The following is a 20,305-nucleotide window of genomic DNA, read 5'->3' on the forward strand; positions in this document are numbered from 1 at the left end:
AGATAGGTTTTAATCCTGACTGTTATAACTGCAGGGTGCAGTTGTTTAGCCTTTATAGACCTCAGGTTTCTCATCTTTAAGATAGAATTATTAGACTAGATAATCTTAAATTCTCTTCCAGCTCTAGTATAGTAACCTTGTCATGTAGGAGGCATTTAATGAATGGCTACTAGATTAAAGAAATTAATTGTTATTCTAATGGTGGAAAACAGATGATATTGGGTCACAGATAAGTGTTTCCTTCATTGCACAGGGTATCTTGTAAACTGTTCAGTTTTCCGGAAACTAATATATTGGTTGGTCATTTTCCTCATGGCACCTTTCACCTCTTGGTTCCTCAGAGTATAGATAAGCGGATTCAAGAACGGTGTGAAAATGGTATAAAACACAGAGAGAACTTTGTCCACAAGAAAGTTGGTAAAGGGCCATACATAGATGAAGATGCATGGTCCAAAGAACATGAACACAACTATGAAATGTGCAGTACAAGTAGAAAGTGCCTTCGATGATCCAGTGGAAGAGTGCTTCTTGATAGTGACCAGAACAATGATGTAGGAGGTGAGCAATAGCAGAAAGCTGACCAGAGCAATCATGCCACTGCTTGAAATCATGAAGATCCCTAAGACATAGATATCTATGCAGGCAAGTTGAATAACCAAAGGGAGGTCACAAAAGAAACTGTCTACTACATTAGGACCACAGAATGGCAAGTAGAGTGTGAAAGCCAACTGACTCATTGTGTGAAGGAAGCCTACTGTCCAAGAAACCACCACAAGGCCCAGACACACACGTTGACTCATTATGTTTGAGTATCGGAGAGGTTTGCATATGGCAATGTATCTATCAAAAGACATGGAGATAAGCAAAACAATCTCAGTGCCAGTGAAGAGGTGCAAGAAGAAGATTTGAGATATGCAACCTTCAAAGGAAATGGTCTTATGATGGGTGAAAAAGTCCATGATCATCTTAGGTGTAGCAAAGGAGGACAGACACATGTCAATAAAAGACAGGTTGCTGAGCAAGAAATACATGGGGGAATGAAGTTGTGGGGTAGATATAACTGTAACCAAAATGAGACAATTACCTAATGTAGTCATCACATAAAAAACAGAGAACACTACAAAGAAAAAAGCCTCAAGCTCAGGAGAATCAGTTAGTCCTAGCAATACAAATTCAGACACCCTGGAGTAATTGGCTCCTTCCATTGATTTCACAGACATAGCTATGGAGCAACCTGTAAAGAACAAAAGGTACAGAGTTGAAAAAGTCTAAGACAATGACAACCATTTTTGAAATAATGATCCTGATATTGCTGCTCATGTTGTGGTAAAGATGTTAGATGCTATAGAAACTTAATTAAACCAGTATTCAGTCAACTGAAACTCAAATAATCAATATTATGTTTTATCCCTTTCAGTGTACTTTTAGGAAGGAGCAAATGAAAAGAAAACAAACCATTAGGGATTTATCCTCAAAGTAAATTTATAAGTATGGAGAGAACAGGCTGTAATTTATTGTTGAGGAAAATATCAGAAACCATATAAAAATTTCCAAATTACTAATAATTAGAGAAGTGTAAATCAAAATAACTCTGAGGTTCCATCTCCTCGCCACAAGATTGATAGATATGGCACAAAAAAAGAAAAAGAAAATTAAGTTGTTGGAGAGGCTGCAGGAAAACAGGTACATTAATGCACCATTGGTAGAATTGCAAATCAAAATAGCCATTCCCTAAAACAATTTGAAACTATGCCAAAAAGTTGCTAAACTATACATACCTTTTGACCCAACAATACCACTACTAGTTCTACATAGCAAAGAAACCAAAGAAAGAGGAAAAGAACATATTTGCAAAAATATTTATGGTAGCTCTTTTTGTAGTGCCAAAAAAAAAAATTGGCAGTAAGGAGAAGGGAACATCTATTAGAGCAGGACTGGGCAAATTTCAGAATATGCATGTGATGGAAAATTGTTACACCATAAGAAAAGACAAAAGTATGGTTTTACAGAAATCTAGGGATTTCTCTGGTGAGTAGTAGAATCATATGAAATGAATAGAATCAAGATAATTTATACAATAACAACAATACTGTGAAGAAAAGTAATTTTAAAGTACTTAGGATCAGTGAAATAAACAGCCATAATTCTAGAATAATGATGATGAATCATGTTACTCATTTCCTGAGAGAAGGGAGATAGACTCAAGGTGAAATATGAGTCACACAGCTAATGTGGGAATTTGTTTTGCTTGACTATGAATATTGGTTACAAGGGATTTGTTTTTCCTTTTATTGTCAAGGAAGGGAGGTGAAAGTAGAGGCTGATAGTGATAGGGCTGCCCCCCACCCCCGAAAAAAAAAAAGAAAAGAAAAATACTGAAACATTTTAAATTGTAGAACACAAGGAATTTCAGAGGAAAACATAGACAGGACACCTTTGAAAGTTACATGTTGAACTAAATCATACATTTAAACAGAAGAGCAATCTGTATGTAATATACAGTTCATGTGCGATCCTCTGTTTCTCTACTATTTTGTATGTGGAAATAATAATTTTAGTTTGTGTGTTTTAAAATCAGAATAAACAATAAAATAATATTTGTTGCTGTCAGGAAATTAAATGTTAACAACATGGATTAAAGAAAAATAATGAAAGTCAATTGTGGTGCAATTCCTAGTTCTCTCACTGAGCTTGGACAAATCATTTCATTTTACTTAGCCTCGTATTAAAAGCAAATTTCCTCACCAGTTTCATGAAACTCCCTTTCTATTTGAGGTAATAGAACCATGGGAATACTGGCTCAATTAAGGGTTGAGGGGCATGCTATGAATTAAAATTCTTTTTCTGACTATGTGTCAGGAAAGAGTTGAATTAAGGTAATCAAAGAGTGAAATAAGTTAGAGAAGAGTTCAAGAAACAGAGACAATCATAGTATGGGCATGCTGATACTTTCTGATATGAGCTTTGATGTAAGAACTATGTGGAAATACAGGAATTCCACCAATTATTTTAGATTTTTTCAAGAAATATACAAAAGATAGAAGCAAATCTAGGTAACAGAAGATGAACATAAGATTGTGGGGTGGTCCAGCAAAAATATTGTCAAAAATACTAAAGCTTCAAATGAGTGAGACAGATAAGAGGAGCTAAGGCAAACAAAAAGAAAAGATCATTATTTTGTTTTGATTTTTAGCTACATTGGGAAGAAAAAGAGGATCAGGAAAAAATGATAATAACTTTAGTTGAGCAGATGTGATGATAACACCTGATAAAAGAAAGAAGGTAAAACTACTGGATTATTATGTTGCATGTTTTCTCTAAAAAAGAGAATGATATTTATCCTGAAAATCACAAAACAAAAGTTAACACTATGAGGTAGCTACTCAAGATAGTATCGGTGCTATTATATAGATGAGAAACCTTAAATGACTTGTTTGTGGTTATCCAATCTGGGAGAAAATTTCAGAGAAATATTGTAGAATTAGATCTGGTGAGTAATTTTAATCATACACCAAAGCTCTTACTTTACAGATGAAAGAACCAAGGCTCACAGAGATTGTAGGTTCATAGATCTAGAATGGTAAGGGACCTTAGAGATCATTTGATCCAATCCCTTCCACTTGCATGCAATGAAAAAGGGCCTCTGTGAAGCTACAAAATCCTGAATTTCAATATTTCAACATTTCCAGGACCTATGATTTCATCAGTGTGAATACTCACTCCACTGAGGCACAAATTCAACCTCTCTACAACTTAATAGATTTTCTTCAAAAGTTTCTGTGGGAGCCCTTACAGAAAGAATGCTGAGGGTACACACTTTATACTTACAGGGTGATACCATAAACAAACTAGGAGAGCATAGAATAATTTACCTCTCAGATCTGGGATAAAGGAAGAATTTAGGACCAACAAGATATAGAGAGCATTATGAAATGTAAAATAGATAATTTCAATTATATAAAATTTAAAAGGCTTTGCATAAGCAAAACCAATGCAACCAAAATTAGAAGGAAAGCAGAAAACTGGAGTGTGGTGATTTTATAAAAAGCCTCATTTCTCAAATATATAAAGGAATGAGTCAAATTTATAAGAACACAAGTCATTACCCAATTAATAAATGGTCAAAAAATATGTACAGTTTTCAAATGAAGAAATCAAAGATATATATAGTCATATAAAAATTCTCTAAATCACTATTGATTAGAGGGATTCAAATTCAAACAAATCTGAGGCACCACCCCATACCTATCAGATTGGCTAATATGAAAAAAAAGGAGAGAAATAATAAACGTTGGAGGAGATGTGGGACACTAATGCACTGTTGGTAGAGTTATGAACTGATCCAGCCATTCCAGAGAGCAATTTGGAACCATGCCCTGATGGCTACAAAATTGGACATAACCTTTGACCCAGCAGTACCACTATTAAGTCTGTATGCCAAAGAAGGGAAAAAGGACCTATTTGTACAAAAGTATTTATAGCAGGTCTTTTTGTGGTGGCTAGGAATTGGAAATCAAGGGGATGCCCATCAATTGGGAAATGGCTGAGCAAGTTGTGGTATATGATTGTAATAGAATATTAATGTATTATAAGAAATTACAAGCAGGATGATTTCAGAAAAAAAAACTGGAAAGATTTATATGAACATGCATAGTGAAGTGAGTAGAAACAAAAGAATGTTGTACACAGTAACAGCAATATTATATGATGAAGAACTGATTTCTGGTAATGGGGACTCCATAGATGAAAATCATTGGAACACATAAGTTAGAAGTATTTGACCAATGGGGATCTCATGAAGTTCATTCTTCTCTGTCCCTTTCAAGGGAAAGGTTTGGTTGTTGTTGTAGTTTTTAAGATTACAGTGAGAGAATACAGTTAGTTAAGGACCAGATTTGGGTCAGAAACTTCAAAGAAATGATTGAATTTCAGTTTGTGATTATTAAGGGGTCATTTTAAGCAGAACAAGCTACCTATACAGAAGACCAATAACAAGAGAAAAAATATGGGACTAACTCCATTAATTTTGTTCTTGACTGGAAAGATAAAAAGAAAGGGAAGAGATTAAGTTTACATTGTCTAAGCGAAATTAAACTGTTGATATCTTTGGCAATTTTCTTTCTTTTTTTGTTTTATAAGAAAGGATGGATCAAAAGAAAGAAATACGATAGGCTTTGAGAGGGAAAAATAATCATTACTGAGAATGGAGTAAAATCTAGTAAAATGGGAAGGTTGGCAATAAATTAGAAAGCAAAAGTAATTTCTTGCATATAAAAACACACTGAAAAAATTCATACAGAGCTCATCTAAATGGTTAATTTGTTATGTCTCATATGACATATATATGCACAGATACATATATACACATATGCATAATGGAAAGGCAAACAAAAATGAATTAAGGATATAAGGAGATTGTTGGTAAAACTAGATATTATAATTAGCAATTAATTATGGGAATTGTAAGGAATATGCCTGTTTTCAGGATCATATAACTTTTTTTATTGTTTAAATTTATAAAATGATCAATTATTAGGTCATGATGAATTCAAATTTGTGCAAAATTGCAGAAATATTAAACATACTCTTTAGAGATCATAATACAATATGATTGTAGTTGATTAGAAAAATATGAACCAAATACAAAGATTTAAGTGAAGATTAAAAAATGTTATGTTAAACAAAGAGTGAGTCAAAGAACTAATTACAGAAACTATAAATAATAGGGGCGGCCAGGTGGCTCAGTGAGTAAGAGCACCGGCCCCAGAGTCGGGATGACCTGGGGATCAAATCCGGGCTCTGATACTTAGCAACACAACCAGAAATAACTGGCCGTGTAACCTTGAGCAAGTTACTTAACCCCAATTGCTTTAAAAAAAAAAGAAACTATAAATAATTAAAACAAAGAAAAGTATAATAATGAGACTACATACCAGAATTTGTAGAGGGCAACTAAAGCAACCCTTGTGGGGGGGGGGGGGCGACAAATATACACACACACACACACACACACACACACACACACACACATATATATATTTCTAAATACTTTTACTTTTTGAAATGAGAGAAAAATTAATTATACATACAACTAAAAAAATCTCAAAAAATAATAAACAGTAACCCTCAGACAAGCAGAAAAGTAGAGTTACTCAAACCAAAAGAGTGAAAAAAAGAGTAAAAAAGATGTTCAGTTTGGAGTCAGAAACTGAATTTGAATCTTGGCTCTACAACTCATTCCTTATGTGACCCTGGACAAGTTGCTTTAACTTTCCTAGGTCTTAGTTTCCTTGTCTCTTTGATTAAAATGGTTGGCTAACTGATCAACTAGGTCCCTTCTGCCTCTAGATCATGGTTGGGAACCTGCGGTCTCAAGGCCACATGTAGCCCTCTAGGTCCTCAAGTGCAGCTTTTTGACTGGATCCAAACTTCACAGAACAAATCCCTTTATTAAAATATTAGAGTAATTTGTTGTCATTTTATTAAGATCTAGAATCTAGATCCTATGATGAATAAAAGGCAAACACTTTTCCTGACGTTCAATGTTCTCCAAATATTGATCCTGAGCTGCCATTCTAACCTTATATTCCATACTCCAGCTAAACTCATCACTGTTGCTCATCCTTGTTGTACCCTGTCCCACCCTTGCACCTTTGTGCATGCAGTAGAATGGCCTACCACTTCTACTTATTGACATCCTTTTCCTTCTCCAAGGCCCAGCTCAGGTGCTGCCTCCTTCAGGACACCTTCCCCTGATTCCCCTAGGGGAGAAGTGACCAGTCTTCCCTTAACTAATTCTAGCAGTGGCTGGAGTGGCTCTTTGAACTCTTCAATACTCTTAATCATTTTCTAACTTGCATTATAGTCATTTGTCTACATCTTTCATCTCTTAGATTATAAACTACTGTCAGTTCATTTTTTAAAATATTTATTTAGTTAGTATATTTTAGCATTGCATTTCTAATACCCCGTATAATGCTTTATGCAGAACACGTATGTAAGAGGAAAAAAAAAGTATGATATAGAAGAAAGAATTGGACTAGAACACAGAAGATTTGGCTTCTAGTCTTGGCTCCACCATTTATTTACTGTGAGATTTTGAGCAAATCACTTAATTCTCTGAGATCATTAAGACTACAATCTCTAGGGTATCTCTGAGTTCTAACATTCTGTGAAATATTTGTTAAATTAAACTTTTTAAAACTGAAATATTGCCTATAGTGAAATATAAAAAAAATCAAAGACAATTTCTGTATTTACTTTTCTCTTCCCAAAGACCAAAAGACTCTTCATTTAAAGCTGGAAGGACCTTAGAGGTTATTTAGTCCAACTTCTTAATTTTATAGATAAGGAAACTGAGACCCCGGTAAATGACTTGCCCAAGGTCATTAATTAAAAAGTGAAATTCATACCTAGCCCTTCTGACTTTAAATCCAGAAATTGTTACATCACAAAGCACAAAACCAATTATCTCTAATGCATACAAAATTCAGTTTGCATTTTAAGGAGTTGGTTTTGTTTTACATTTTTTTCTAGTTATCATCACTTTTCAGGTTCCCAGGTTTCTTCATGCTATATAGAATACCATTGTCTTTATTCAGTGGATTAGTTAGTCAGCAAAGTTAACCAAATTCCATCCAGTATCAGAAAACCAGAGCTTAGATCTCATCTCTTGGAGAGGAGGTAAAATATCTTTTCATTTCTCTGATGCATTTACATTTATTTCACATTTTTGTCTCATGCTTTTACAGATTTCTCTCAGATCAGGTGCCATTTCATATGAAGGGAACCAATAATGTGCTGAGACACCCAAACAGGATTGATTCTGCAACTTTAAAAGGAAGTGTGGATACTGTGAGACCTGGATCTTTCCCAAGCTAAAGTATATCAGAGTCATATAATCATTTTTTGTGAAGAAGCTATATAATGGGAAAAGCATTGTATGTGTATTCAGAGGACGCAAGTTAAAATCCTGCCTCTGATGTTTATACTCAAGCTACTCAACCTCTTTTGGCCTCAGTTTCCTCAACTATAAAATGAATAAGCGTAACTAGATGGCCTCTTGAGATTTTGTTTATTTTATTTCATTTATTTTAGAGTTCTTACAAAATAGATGTCACAGATTTTTTTTTCTAACAGTGAAATTATGGACATTTATAGTAAAAAAAATATTTAGATGCTCTCTTTTCTTGTACTACTTGAATGTATACCCTGAGTTGCTACCTACCTTTGCCTGGGTCTAATTTCAACTCGGAGTAAAAAGAAGTCCATAAAGTTTAAGAACAACTTAAGGAAGTTATAGCCACTATGGACCTCAGTTTCCTCATCTGTGCAATTAAATTTAAGTATTAGAGCAGCAAATGAATCATTTCAAAGGGTCATAAATTTAGAACTGGAAGAGTTCTCCAAATTCAATTATTTCATCTTGCTTCTTTCAATGACAATTAATGATGTTTTAATAAATATAAAATTTTACTTTCTATCTTAAAAATATCTAAGGTAAATATGGAATAAGTGACTAAAAAGCTGGAGAAACTACAAATATCAAATAAGTAGCCAGGGAAAGGGGAAAACTAAGTTCTAGCTCCATTCATGCCCCTTCCTCTCTCTGATAGAGGGGATTTCTTCTGTGAAGTGTGGATTCAGTCAAAGGGCTGCACTTGAGGACCTAGAGGGCCACATGTGACCTCTAGGCTGCAGGTTCCCCACCCCAGCACTAGACCTTTGGTTTCATTGATAAAGAGAATGACCAAATAAAGAAATTCCCACTATTTGTTCAGGTCAGTACCTTCTCTGCAATTAATAAAATCGTAGAAAGTTTCTTAGAGGTTAAATAACTTGTCCAAGTCCCAGGACAGTACTTGTACCCAGATATTCCTGACTCTGTGGCCAGCTTTCTGCCTACATTCTTAGCTGTCCCAATAACTGACTTTGACATTCAGGTGGAGGGGAGCAAAGGTAAGTGGGAGAACACTGTATCTCTGAGGTTCAATTTTTTCCTCTATCAAAATTGGGTATTGAGTAAACATCACTAATATTACCTCTACCTCTGACATCCTTTGGTTCTGTTTATACACTCATATTTAAGTTATTATGAAAGAAAAAACTGAATCACTTTTTCTTTGCTTGATTAATTATTCAACTGAAATTAAGGTCTACATTATGCAAAGTACATATGAGGCAGCTGTATTATGTAACCAGCCTTAGAGTCAGAAAGACTTGGGTTTAAGTCTCACTTGTGACACGGATTTTCTTTGTGACCATTGAGAAGTCACCTAACCTCTCAATAACCACCCTGGTACTCTTAATACTATAAGCTGCAGAATGGGTAGTAATTTGTACTGCCAGAGTGAGTTTCTTCACCTGCATTTCTTCATATTAGAGAAATCAAAGATCTATTTTTTAATGTGCAAAGCACTATGCTAGGCGCTGAAGATAAAAAGAATAACACAATACTTCCAACACTGTGATAGGCCCAGGAGGAAGCCTTCAAAGGCAAAGAAGACTTTGAATCATTTGAAGAAACCTTCAAATCATTCCTTATGGGCCACTATCTGCTCAACTTGGAAAGGTGGCCAAGATTAGATCCTTTTCTCCAATGGGCATCATTATTCTCTACTTACTTGCAAGCTCACATTTAATACCTGAAAATTATTCTTTCAATATCAAGACCGAATTTTAGTTGCCAGATTATCTAAATAAACCACAGCTCCCTTTCCATGCCTTGTAAACTTCTGCCATCTATTATACCTACCAGCTTTGCAAGGAAAATTAGAAGCACCATATACTCCAGAAACCACCCAATTGTTGAAGACATTAATAGTTTCTGTTTAGTAACAGGATTCTGGGATATGAATATATACTCACTCCTGTTTTGAAGTGATAACCAGATGGAGACAGTAACCTTTTGGACATCAGGGATTAAACACTGCACACAGTCTGCAGTGGGAGTTATTAAAGCTTTTAGCCGGCTTTTCCCAGGGCTGTAAAAAAAATATAGTTAAAGTGTCAGTTGTTAAATGTGAGGGACACCAGAAAGCTTCTTGGCCTCCAATTATCTCTGTAATCTCAACTAACAACTAGATCTGGCTAGAGTGTCTAAAACACAGCTGTAAAATGTCTCTTCTTTTATGTTATAACATTATATTTTTTCCCCACAGTTTAATTTTTACAATTCTCCATTTTAGTAAAAAATATTTTTCTATCACACTAAGCAATAAAAAGGAAGAGAAATCACATAATAAATATGCATTTCAAAAAATTAATTTTCACATTGTCCATGTCCAAATATGTAGATCTCAATATCCATTTTAAGTCCACAATCTTCTTGGAAGAAGGTAGATAACACACATCATCTTTGGTATTCTAGAATTGTAGTCTGTTATTACATTGATCAGAATTCTTAAGTTTTTCAAAGTTATTTTTCTTTTCATTTAATCATGAAGTATTTATTTTTTTCTCCCTCCCATTTACTGAAGGGGAGAGGAGAGAAAGGGAAGGAAGAAAAGAAGAAAGGAAGGAAGGAGGGAGAGAGGGAAGGGAGGAAGGAAAGAATCCTTGTGTCACATAAGCATCAAAAAGCAAAAAAAAAAATTCCCACAATGGCCACATGAAAAAAATGCATTTTTTGTTTTACATACTTTGTTTATCATCTCTCCCTGTCATAATGTGAGCCTCGTTCTTCTTTATTCCAATGGAAACATGGTGAATCAGAGTTTTTAACCTTTTCAAAACTGTTTGCATTTACAATACTGATGTTATAAATTATTCTCTTAAGATATTTTCTTTATACTTTTGTTTTTATTACATAAATTGTTCTCCCAGTTCTGCCCACTTCATTCTGCATCAGTTCAAAGAGGTCTTCCCAGGTTCCTCTGAAATTGTTCACGTCATTTCTTGTAATGAAGTAAATACTCCTTTACTTTTACGTACCATAACATTTTTTTTAAAAGCAATTGGGGTTACATAACTTGCTCAAGGTTACACGGCCAGTTATTTCTGGGTGTGGTGCTAAGTATCTGAGCCCGGATTTGATCCCCAGGTCATCCCGACATTGGAGCTGTTGATCTTACTCGCGGAGCTACCTGGCCGCCCCTAATACCATAACATCTTTAACCATTCCCCAATAAAGGGTACCCCCTTAGCTTTTAGTATTTTGCTATTTAAAAGAGAGCAGATGTTATTGTATTTCCAAGGATCCTACATTAAAGTGTGATAGCCTCTTTAGAGAAATAACATGTTAGATACTTAATAAATACTTGCTACTTTGACTTGTTGACATATTTAAAATGAGATGTTCTGTAATGCAATAATATTTAACACACTAATTACTCACTACGTTGAAGAGACTATGCCAGGAACACAAAGATGACAAGGAACACATGTTTACAGTCTAAAGAGGGTATAAGACATTTACACACCTAAGGTATAAAAATAATTATAGTGATGTATGGAAAAAGAAAGATATAGATAAAGTACACTAGAAAGCTAGGATGGGTAGCTAGGTGGTGAAATTAATAGAGCACTGGCCCTGGAGTCAGGAGGACCTGAGTTCAAACCCAGCCTCAGACACTTGACACACTTACTAGTCATACGACCTTGGGCAAGTCACTTAATCCCAACTGCCTTGCCTTCCCCCTCCAAAAAGCAAAACAAACAAAACAACCCCCCCCCAAGAAAAGATTTGAAGTGATTGTAATCTTTTTTTTTTTGGAGGGCAATTGGGGTTAAGTGACTTTCCCAAAGTCACACAGCTAGTAAGTGTGTCAAGTGTCTGAGGCCGGATTTGAACTCAGGTCCTCCTGACTCCAGGGCCAGTGCTCTATTCACTGCTAGATATTAGGACCAATATCATCAACTATATATGAGCACCTCATATTTGATGGCAGGAACATTTTAATGAATAGTAACAGTATTATTAAGTGACGTGTTCATTTAAAGTTTTCAAAGTGTTTTGCAGCCATTTTCCGTATCTGATCTCCCAAATAATTGTATGAGATTACTGGGAAAATAATTCTATTTGAAAGATGAAAGGGAAACCAAGGTTCAGAGATTAAGTGACTTGTCTATCTCCATATGCCTAGTAGCCATCTGAGATGGGATTTGTATCTGTTGCTTCTTGTCACCAAGTCCATCCACTATGCCATACTATTGAAAATATCAAAATTAATATTACCTCTAGTTTCTGCTCTTTGAGTTTAACTGATTTTATGTTGTATTAATTTTATAACTGAGTCAATTTTTCCTCTGAGTTAGTTTAAAATTACAAGTTAATATGTTATCATCCTCCCAAAATTATATTGTCTGTCTTTGATCTTGGGCAATTCCTTAACAAACTCTTCTAGGCACCAGGGAGTCAGCTAACTCAGGTCTACTAACAAGGTCTGGAAGATACTGATATGTCCCCCCAAAACTAAATATTGTTAAATTGTCAGAGAGGGGTGGTCACAAGCCTCATGTGAGTATACTAGTCCAGTTTCTTTAAGATATCCAGTCATAACAGTCATCCATTCACTCCTATGATGTCTACCCTGTAACCAATTGGATTGGCTCCCAGACCTACCAAATTCTGTAATACCCAAAATAATATTAAAATTGTCAAGCTCTATCTAGGTTCTTTGGTTATTGAGAGAGGTCATTGAAGCAATTTATTGGCTGCTTTTGACCTAACTAGTAAATTGGTCATGCTTAGACCATTGTCTCTCAGTTTACCTTAATTTATAAATGCAGCACTAATGGGGGCAGAGTCAAGATGGTGGAGTAGAAACAGGATTTCCACGGGGCTATTGCTTCCACCTCCCCCAGTTCGTGTAAAAGGTGACTCTGAAGAAATTTTGAAGCTACAGAACCCACAAAATGACAAAGAGAAATGTGATAGTAATGGAATATAAAGATTCCCCTGTATTGGCTTGGTTTTCAAATTGATTGTGTTAAAACCCAGAGCTTGTTAATCCCACCTGTGGGATGGACTTGTTGACTTGAAAAGAGAGACACGAACTGGGAGGAGCTGGTGACGTAGATTTGGAGAGACAAGAGAGAGGCAGAAGAACTTGTTGGAAGAAGAGAGACTGAGAGAATTGCTGGGGGGCCACTTTGAATCGCCCTGGACTTTTGAGACCTGCCCCCTGAGCTGTCAAGGACTGAGGAGACATGGCTGTTTTGCTGGTACTTTGTCTGTCTGTTTTGATGTTGTTTTGCCAGATGTGTCCACTGGTGAAAGACAGTCCTGTTGTTGAAGAAGTCCTGGAACCTGGCTTTTGGTTAAGAAGCCCTGAGACTGTCCTGCAGTCAGAGAGTGAATACTGTCCACTGGTGAAGGACAGTGCTGTTGTTGCAGGGGTCTGGAGACTGTCCTGCAGACAGAGTGAATACTGTCCACTGGTGAAGGACAGTGCTGTTGTTGCAGTGGTCTGGGAACCTTTCTGTTGGTTCAGAAGCCCTGAAGAAGGATTTTCTTGTTGTATGTTTACAGAAATCCTGGGAGAGGGTTTTGCTAATGTTTTCAGGGGTTCTAGGACTGTTCTACAGACAGAGGATGAATTAATGAAGGGACTGGCAATGTATCTTGTGGCCTTGCTAAGCCTTGTATCCCCAGGAACTAAGATTGCTGAGAATTTGCCTCTTGTCAAGATGAAGAAAAGACCTCCATTTGGGTATTAAGTGCTGTGCTTAAACTTGATGTAACTCTGGGGTAGATTCAATTGTGATCCAGGGGTGGGGAACTTTTGACCTTTTTGTGTTCTATGGTTGAACAAAAGAATGTACTTTACTTAGATTGGAAACTAATCTCCATTTGAGAAAAGGGGCTTTGTGGTGGACTAAATGAAGGCACAGCCTAGGGGTGGAGTAGTATTTAGACCAGGGCTTTGTAATTAATTGATTGAATGAATGGAAGGTCCTGGGGTGGGGTAGTACTTGGAGATTATTAGTCACACTTAGTAAATGCTGTATTTTGAATGATGTCATGTTTTGACCTTCTCTGTTCTTGGTTTCTCACTGAATAAAATGGAGAGCACCTATACTGGTATTTTGAACCTTGGGAAGTTGCCTTTCCTTGGCATTACATTACAAGAAGCTAACCTCCTGCTGAGGACAGCCTGGCAGGCCAGCAGGAAGCAGCCAGCACAGTGCTCTGAGAGCTGAACCCAGCCCTGTGTGAGTCCAAGGTTTTAGCCTCAGCGCCACCTGACCAGCCCCAGCTGGAGGGACTTCAGATTACCAGCAACTGTGGCAGTTTCCAGATTTGTTAACACATAGATGCAAAGGACAAAGTGAGAGGTCAGTGCAGTGTGGACTTTGGGATCTGGGTATTTGGGAGTGTGATACAGCCTTTGCCCCCGGGGTGAGAAGCCCCCACATGGCAGCTTCAGCTCCTGGCCTGCAGATTGTAGGTGGACCAAGCGACCAGTCTCAGGGGTATTCGCTCTTGCTTTAACCTGCTTGTATCTGGATTGAGGTCTGGGGTGGAGGTCCTGGGGAGTGTGACCAGCTTGCCAGAGCATGTGGAGGCTTCAGAGAGGGCACCCAACTAATTTCTTTGGCAGGTGAGAAACCCCAGCATTTGAGATAAAGCTACCCTGTCTGGTAGCAGAGTCCTACTGTGGGAAAAAGGCCAAAAGTCAAGTAATTGAGTGGCAACATGAGCAGGCAAAGAAAGCAAACCAAGCAGAGAAATCCAACTTTACACTCCTATTTTGGGGACAAAAAGGATGAAAGCACGGAAGAGGAGGCAGACAATGAAGTAAAAACTGCTGTACCAAAAGCTTCCAAGAAAAATACGAGCTGGTTACAGGCCACAGAGGACCATAGAAAGGATTTTGAAAATCAAATAAGAGAAGTGGAGGAAAAATTGGGAAGAGAAATGAGAATCATGCAAGAAAATTATGAAATGAGAGTCAACAACTTGACTGAAGAAAATAACGCTTTGAAAAATAGACTAACTCAGATGGCAAAAGAAGCTCAAAAAGGCAATGAGGAGAAGAATGCCTTAAAAAGCTGAATTTGCCAGAGGGAAAAAGAATCTCAAAAGCTCACTGAAGAGAATCATTCCTTCAGAATTAGATTGGAGCAAATGGAAGCTAAAGAAATATGAGAAATTTATGAGTCATCAAGATACTATTAAACAGATTCAAAAAAAAAAGAAAAAAATAGAAGTCAATGTGAAATATCGAATTGGGGAAACCACTGACCTGGAAAATAAATCCAGAAGAAATAATTTAAAAATTATTGGACTACCTGAAAGCCATGGTAAAAAAAAAACATCTAGAAATCATCCTTCAAAAAATTCTCAAGGAAAATGCCCTGATGTTTTAGAACCAGAGGTCAAAATAGAGGTTGAAAGTATCCACCGATCACTTCCTGAAAAAGATCCCAAAAGGATAATTCCTAGGAATATTGTAACCAGATTCTGGAGTTCCCAGATCAAGAAGAGAATGTTATAAGCAGCCATGAAGAAACAATTTGAATGTTGTGGAAACACAATCAGGATAACATAGGATCTGGCAGTATCTACACTGAGACATCAAAGGGCTTGGAATATTGTATTTCAGAGGGCAAAGAGCTGGGTTTAAAACCAAGAATCACCTACCCAGCAAAACTGAGTGTCATGTTTCAAAGGAAAATGTGGTCATTCAGTGGAATAGAGGACTTTCAAGCATTCTTGATGAAAAAATCAGAGTTGAATAGATAATTTAAATTCATATACAAGAAGCAAATGAAGCATGAGAAGGTAAACAGGGAAAATAAATCATAAGGAACTTATCAATATTGAACTATTTACATCCCTACATGGAAAAACAACAATTGTAACTTATGAAACTTTTCTCAGTATAAGAATAGTTGAAAGGAATAAAAATGTGTGTGTATATGTACACACATACATATATGTGTCTATATAGGAGGTTACATAGGCATATGAATATATATGTGAATGTGTACATATATGTGTACAAGTATATATAGATAGAGGGCACAGGACCAATTTAATAGGAAAGGATGATACTTAAAAGGTGAAATCAACAGGTGGGAGAGGAATATAATGAGAGGAGATGGGGAGAGACAGAATGGGGTAAACTATCTTATATAGAACAGGTAAAGGAAAATGGTTAAAATGGAAGTGAAGAACAGGAAGGCAATAATAATAATAATAATAACAATAAAAGACTCTAAACAAATTTTAGAGCTACAGAACCCACAAAATGACAGAATGAAATACACCTCCAACTGAAATCAGCCTGGTAAGTGGAAAGGAATGGTCTATCACACCAGGCTGGGAGTCAAGCAAATTCCCATGTAGACCTGCACAGACAGGAGGCACAGACCAAGTGAAGCAGACCTCAGGGGACTGAATCACTGTCAGCTCTGGTAGTTTCCAGACTTCTCAATCCATAAATGCCAAGAGAAAGCAAAAGATCACTGGGAAAATTCTGTTGGAAATGGGTGAGAGAAGGGCACAGTCCAGCCATTTCCCTTGGGGAGGTGGAGGTGGTTGTGGCCACAGATGCTGCTATGGCAGCTGCTTCCAGAGCTCCAGGCTCACAGATAGTGGGTTGACCAAGTGGCTGACCAGAGGAGAATTGCAGGAATCTCTCTGCTGGTGCTGAGGCAGGATTCTCTTGCTTTTCCCTGCTTGGATCTTTGTCAAAGTCTTGGGTGGCTGTCCTGGGGAGAGGAGGAGTGCTGGTGTGGTAGAGCTTGTGGCAGATGTGGAGGAGTGCTCCTCACAGTTCTGAAGCTGGTGCCAAGAAGTGGCTCTGATGAGAGCTGCACGAAACCCCAAAAATTTGGGACACAGCACTCTCCACTCTGAAAGCAGAGTTCTACCATGGCAAAGAGCTCAAAAATCAAGTAATTGGCTGGCACTATGAGCAAACAGAAGAGAATTCAAAGTATAGAATAGTTCCTTGCTGACAAAGAAGATCAAAACATAGAACCAGAAGCCAATATCAAAACTCCTGCATCGATAAACCCCCAGACCCTGGTTTTTGGGATAAGAACTCACTGTTTGACAAAAACTGCTGGGAAAACTGGAATATAGTATGGCAGAAACTGGACATAGACCATTATCTAACACCATATACCAAAATCAAGTCTAAATGGGTTCATGATCTAGGTATAAAGGTTGATACTGTGAGCAGTCTGCTAAAACAAGGAATAGTTTACCTATCAGACTTGTGGAGAGGGAATGACTTTATGACGAAACAGGAATTAGAGAACATTATAAAATGTAAAATGGATAATTTTGACTACATGAAATTGAAAAGTTTCTGTACAAATAAAGCCAATGTAACCAAGATTAAGAGGGAGGTGGGAAATTGGGAAAGAATCTTTACAACCTATGTCTCTGACAAAAGACTCATCTCTAAAATATACAGAGAATTGAGTCAAATGTATAAGAATACAAGTCATTCCCCAATTGATAAATGGTCAAAGGATATGAACAGGCAGTTTTCTGAGAAAGAAATTAAAGATATCTATAAGCACATGAAGAAATGCTCTAATTCACTATTGATTAGAGAAATGCAAATCAAAACAACTCTGAGGTACCACATCTCACCAGTCAGATTGGCTAAGATGACAAAACAGGAAAATGACAAATGCTGGAGAGGATGTGGGCAAACGGGAACACTAATGCATTGTTGGTGGAGTTGTGAACTGATCCAGCCTTTCTGGAGAGCAATCTGGAATTATGCCCAAAGGGCTATAAATACTTTCATACCCTTTGATCCAGCAATACCACTCCTAGGGTTATATCCCAAAGAGATTATAGAAATGGGAGAAAGACCCATATGTACAAAAAATGTTTATAGCAGCTCTTTTTGTTGTGGCAAAGAATTAAGGGGGTTCCCATCAATTGGGGAATGGCTGAACAAATTGTGGTATATGCATGTTATGGAATACTATTACGCCATAAGAAATGGGGAGCAGGCGGTCTTAATATTTACCTGGAGAGGCTTAAAAGAACTGATGCTGAGTGAGAAGAGTAGAACCAGGAGGAATTTGTACACAATTACAGACACAACGTATGTGTGAAGACCAACTTTGATAGACTGGACTCTTCTCAACAATACAGGGATATAAGTCAATCCCAAAAGATGCATGATGGAGAGAAAAACGTGCATCCAGAGAAAGAACTAGAAAGAACTAAATTTATATCCAGGTGGAAGCAAAATACCTGATCTTTTTCGTTCTCTTATTTGATTTTATGTCCTCTTTACCATTTTTCATTCCAGCTGGTACAATCCATCCTTATAACCTGACCATTGTATAATGTGAAAGTATTTACAGATCCTATATTTGATAATAAGCCGCCATGGGGGGGGAGGGGAGAGAGGGGGACAAAATGTGAAATTCAAGGAATTGTGGAATTGAATCCTGTAAACTAAAAGGAAACAAACAAATTAATAAAATAAAGTTAAAAAAAAAACTCCTGCATCAAAAGCTTCCAAAAAAATATGAATTTGTCACAGGCCTTGGAGGACCTCAAGAAGGATTTTGAAAATCAAGTAAGAAAAGTAGAGGAAAAAATTAGGAAGAGAGATGAGAATGATGCAAGAAAATAATGAAAAATGAGTCACCGGCTTGCTAAAGGAGGCCCAAAAAATACTGAAGAAAATAACACCTTAAAAAATAAACTAACTCAAATGGCAAAAGTGGTCCAAAAAGTCATTGAGGAGAAGAATGACTTAAAAAGCAGAATTGATCAGATAGAAAAGGAACTTCAAAAGCTCACTGAAGAGAATAATTCATTCAAAATAAGAGTGGAGCAAATGGAAGCTAATGACTTCATGAGAAATCAAGAATAGAATGGAGAGAAATACATTTAGCAATCATTACTGTGAAAATTTTGAAGCAAGTTTCTTTGATGAAGCTCTCATTCTCAAATATATAGAGAACAGTTATAAAAATAAGTCATTCCACAATTAATAAAATATCAGAAGATATGAACAGTTTTCTGATGAAGCAATCAAAGCTATCTATAGCCATATTCAAAAAAATGCTCTAAATTACTATTGATTGGAGAAATGCAAATAAAACACTTCTGAGGTATTACTTCATACTTAGTAGGTTGGCTAATGGGACAAAAAAGAAAAATGACAAATATTGCAAGAGATGTGGGGAAAATGAGACATCAATACTCTGTGGGTGGAATTATAAACCAAAATCAACCATTCTTTAGAGCAATTTGGAACTATTCCCAAAGGACCGTAAAACCCTTTGACCTAGCAATGCCACTACTCAGACTGCATCCCAAAAGAGATAAAAACAAACGAAAAGAAAAGGACCTATATGTACAAACTCCACTCTCCAGGTCCTTTCTGGTGATAAAGAATTGAAATTGCGGGGATGCCCATCAATTGGGGAATGACTGAACAAATTCTGACATGTAATTGTGATGGAATACTATTGTGCTATGAGAAATGATGAACAGGATGCTCTCAGCAAATGCTGAAAAGATTTACATGAGCTGGTGCAAAGTGAAATGTACAATGTACAAAGTAAAATCAATATTGTAAGATGATCAGTTAATAATTACTTAGCTATGCTTGGTAATACAATGATCCAAGACAACTTGAAAGGACTTATGATAAAAATACTGTCCGTCCCCAGATAAAGAACTGATGGAGTCTGAATACAGATAGAAGCATAGTTTTTTTTAATTTTCTTTATGTTTCTATGATTCTTCACATATTTTTGTCTGTTTTCTTTAACAACATGACTAATATAGAAATATATTTTGTATGATCATACATGCATAACCTATATTGAATTGCTTGCCTTTTCAATGGGAAGGGAAGGAAGGAAGGGAGAGAATTTGGAACTCAAAGTTTTTAAAATGAATATTAAAAATTGTTTTTACACATAATTGGGGAAAATTAAAATACTAAATAAGATTTTTAAAAATTTAATATTCTCAAAAGCACAAGTGAAATTATAAGGATAAAGTCACATACACAACAAACTAACCAGTTTTCTCCTCTCTCCCCTTTTCCCAGGTCTTTATAGCTACCAGCTTTTTGTTCTATCTAGACAAAACCATGTCTTTGGCTCTGCAGATGCAATGAGAATGGCATCCTTATAGTGTATTCTTAGTTTTATAATTTTGTGTTCTTGTACTGTATGATTAGCTTTTCTGCACCAAATTAGGAGAGGGCATAGTGGTAGTGAATGAATCCCAGCAGAAGATATCCTGAATGACGCCCATTCTTCATTCTGTTCTACAAATAACCTGCCTGTTCACCAACTTCCTCATAGAGGCTTTCACTTCCTGGTTTCTCAGGGTATAAATCACAGGATTCAGCAAGGG

At 36.6% G+C, this 20,305-nt stretch overlaps 2 protein-coding genes across 2 annotated transcripts in view; both read right to left on the minus strand.

Annotated features, from left to right (window-relative positions):
* Nucleotides 1-242: 242 nt before the first annotated feature.
* On the minus strand, nucleotides 243-1,397 carry LOC138168741 (olfactory receptor 4K2-like). Its single transcript, XM_069097602.1, has one exon. It carries the CDS (start codon nucleotides 1,218-1,220, stop codon nucleotides 243-245), a length of 978 nt encoding a protein of 325 aa, XP_068953703.1. The 5' UTR covers nucleotides 1,221-1,397.
* LOC138168742 (olfactory receptor 4N5-like) overlaps nucleotides 1,223-20,305 on the minus strand; it is a 19,631-nt gene continuing 548 nt past the window's right edge. Inside the window, exons 2-3 of the mRNA XM_069097603.1 lie at nucleotides 16,565-16,761; nucleotides 1,223-1,234 (exon numbers count right to left, since the gene is read on the minus strand). Coding sequence (XP_068953704.1) covers nucleotides 1,223-1,234; nucleotides 16,565-16,761 — 209 coding nt within the window. The remainder of the gene's footprint in view (nucleotides 1,235-16,564; nucleotides 16,762-20,305) is intronic.

The sequence above is a fragment of the Petaurus breviceps genome, unplaced genomic scaffold (genome assembly GCF_028583685.1).
Source record: "Petaurus breviceps papuanus isolate PSGF00001 unplaced genomic scaffold, PetGlider_PUasm1.0 37, whole genome shotgun sequence".
NCBI classification, from domain to species: Eukaryota; Metazoa; Chordata; class Mammalia; order Diprotodontia; family Petauridae; genus Petaurus; species Petaurus breviceps.

Coding starts and splice junctions, on each gene's coding strand:
- LOC138168741 (XM_069097602.1), bottom strand. CDS start 1,220: ATGTCTGTGAAATCAATGGAAGGAGCCAATTACTCCAGGGTGTCTGAA.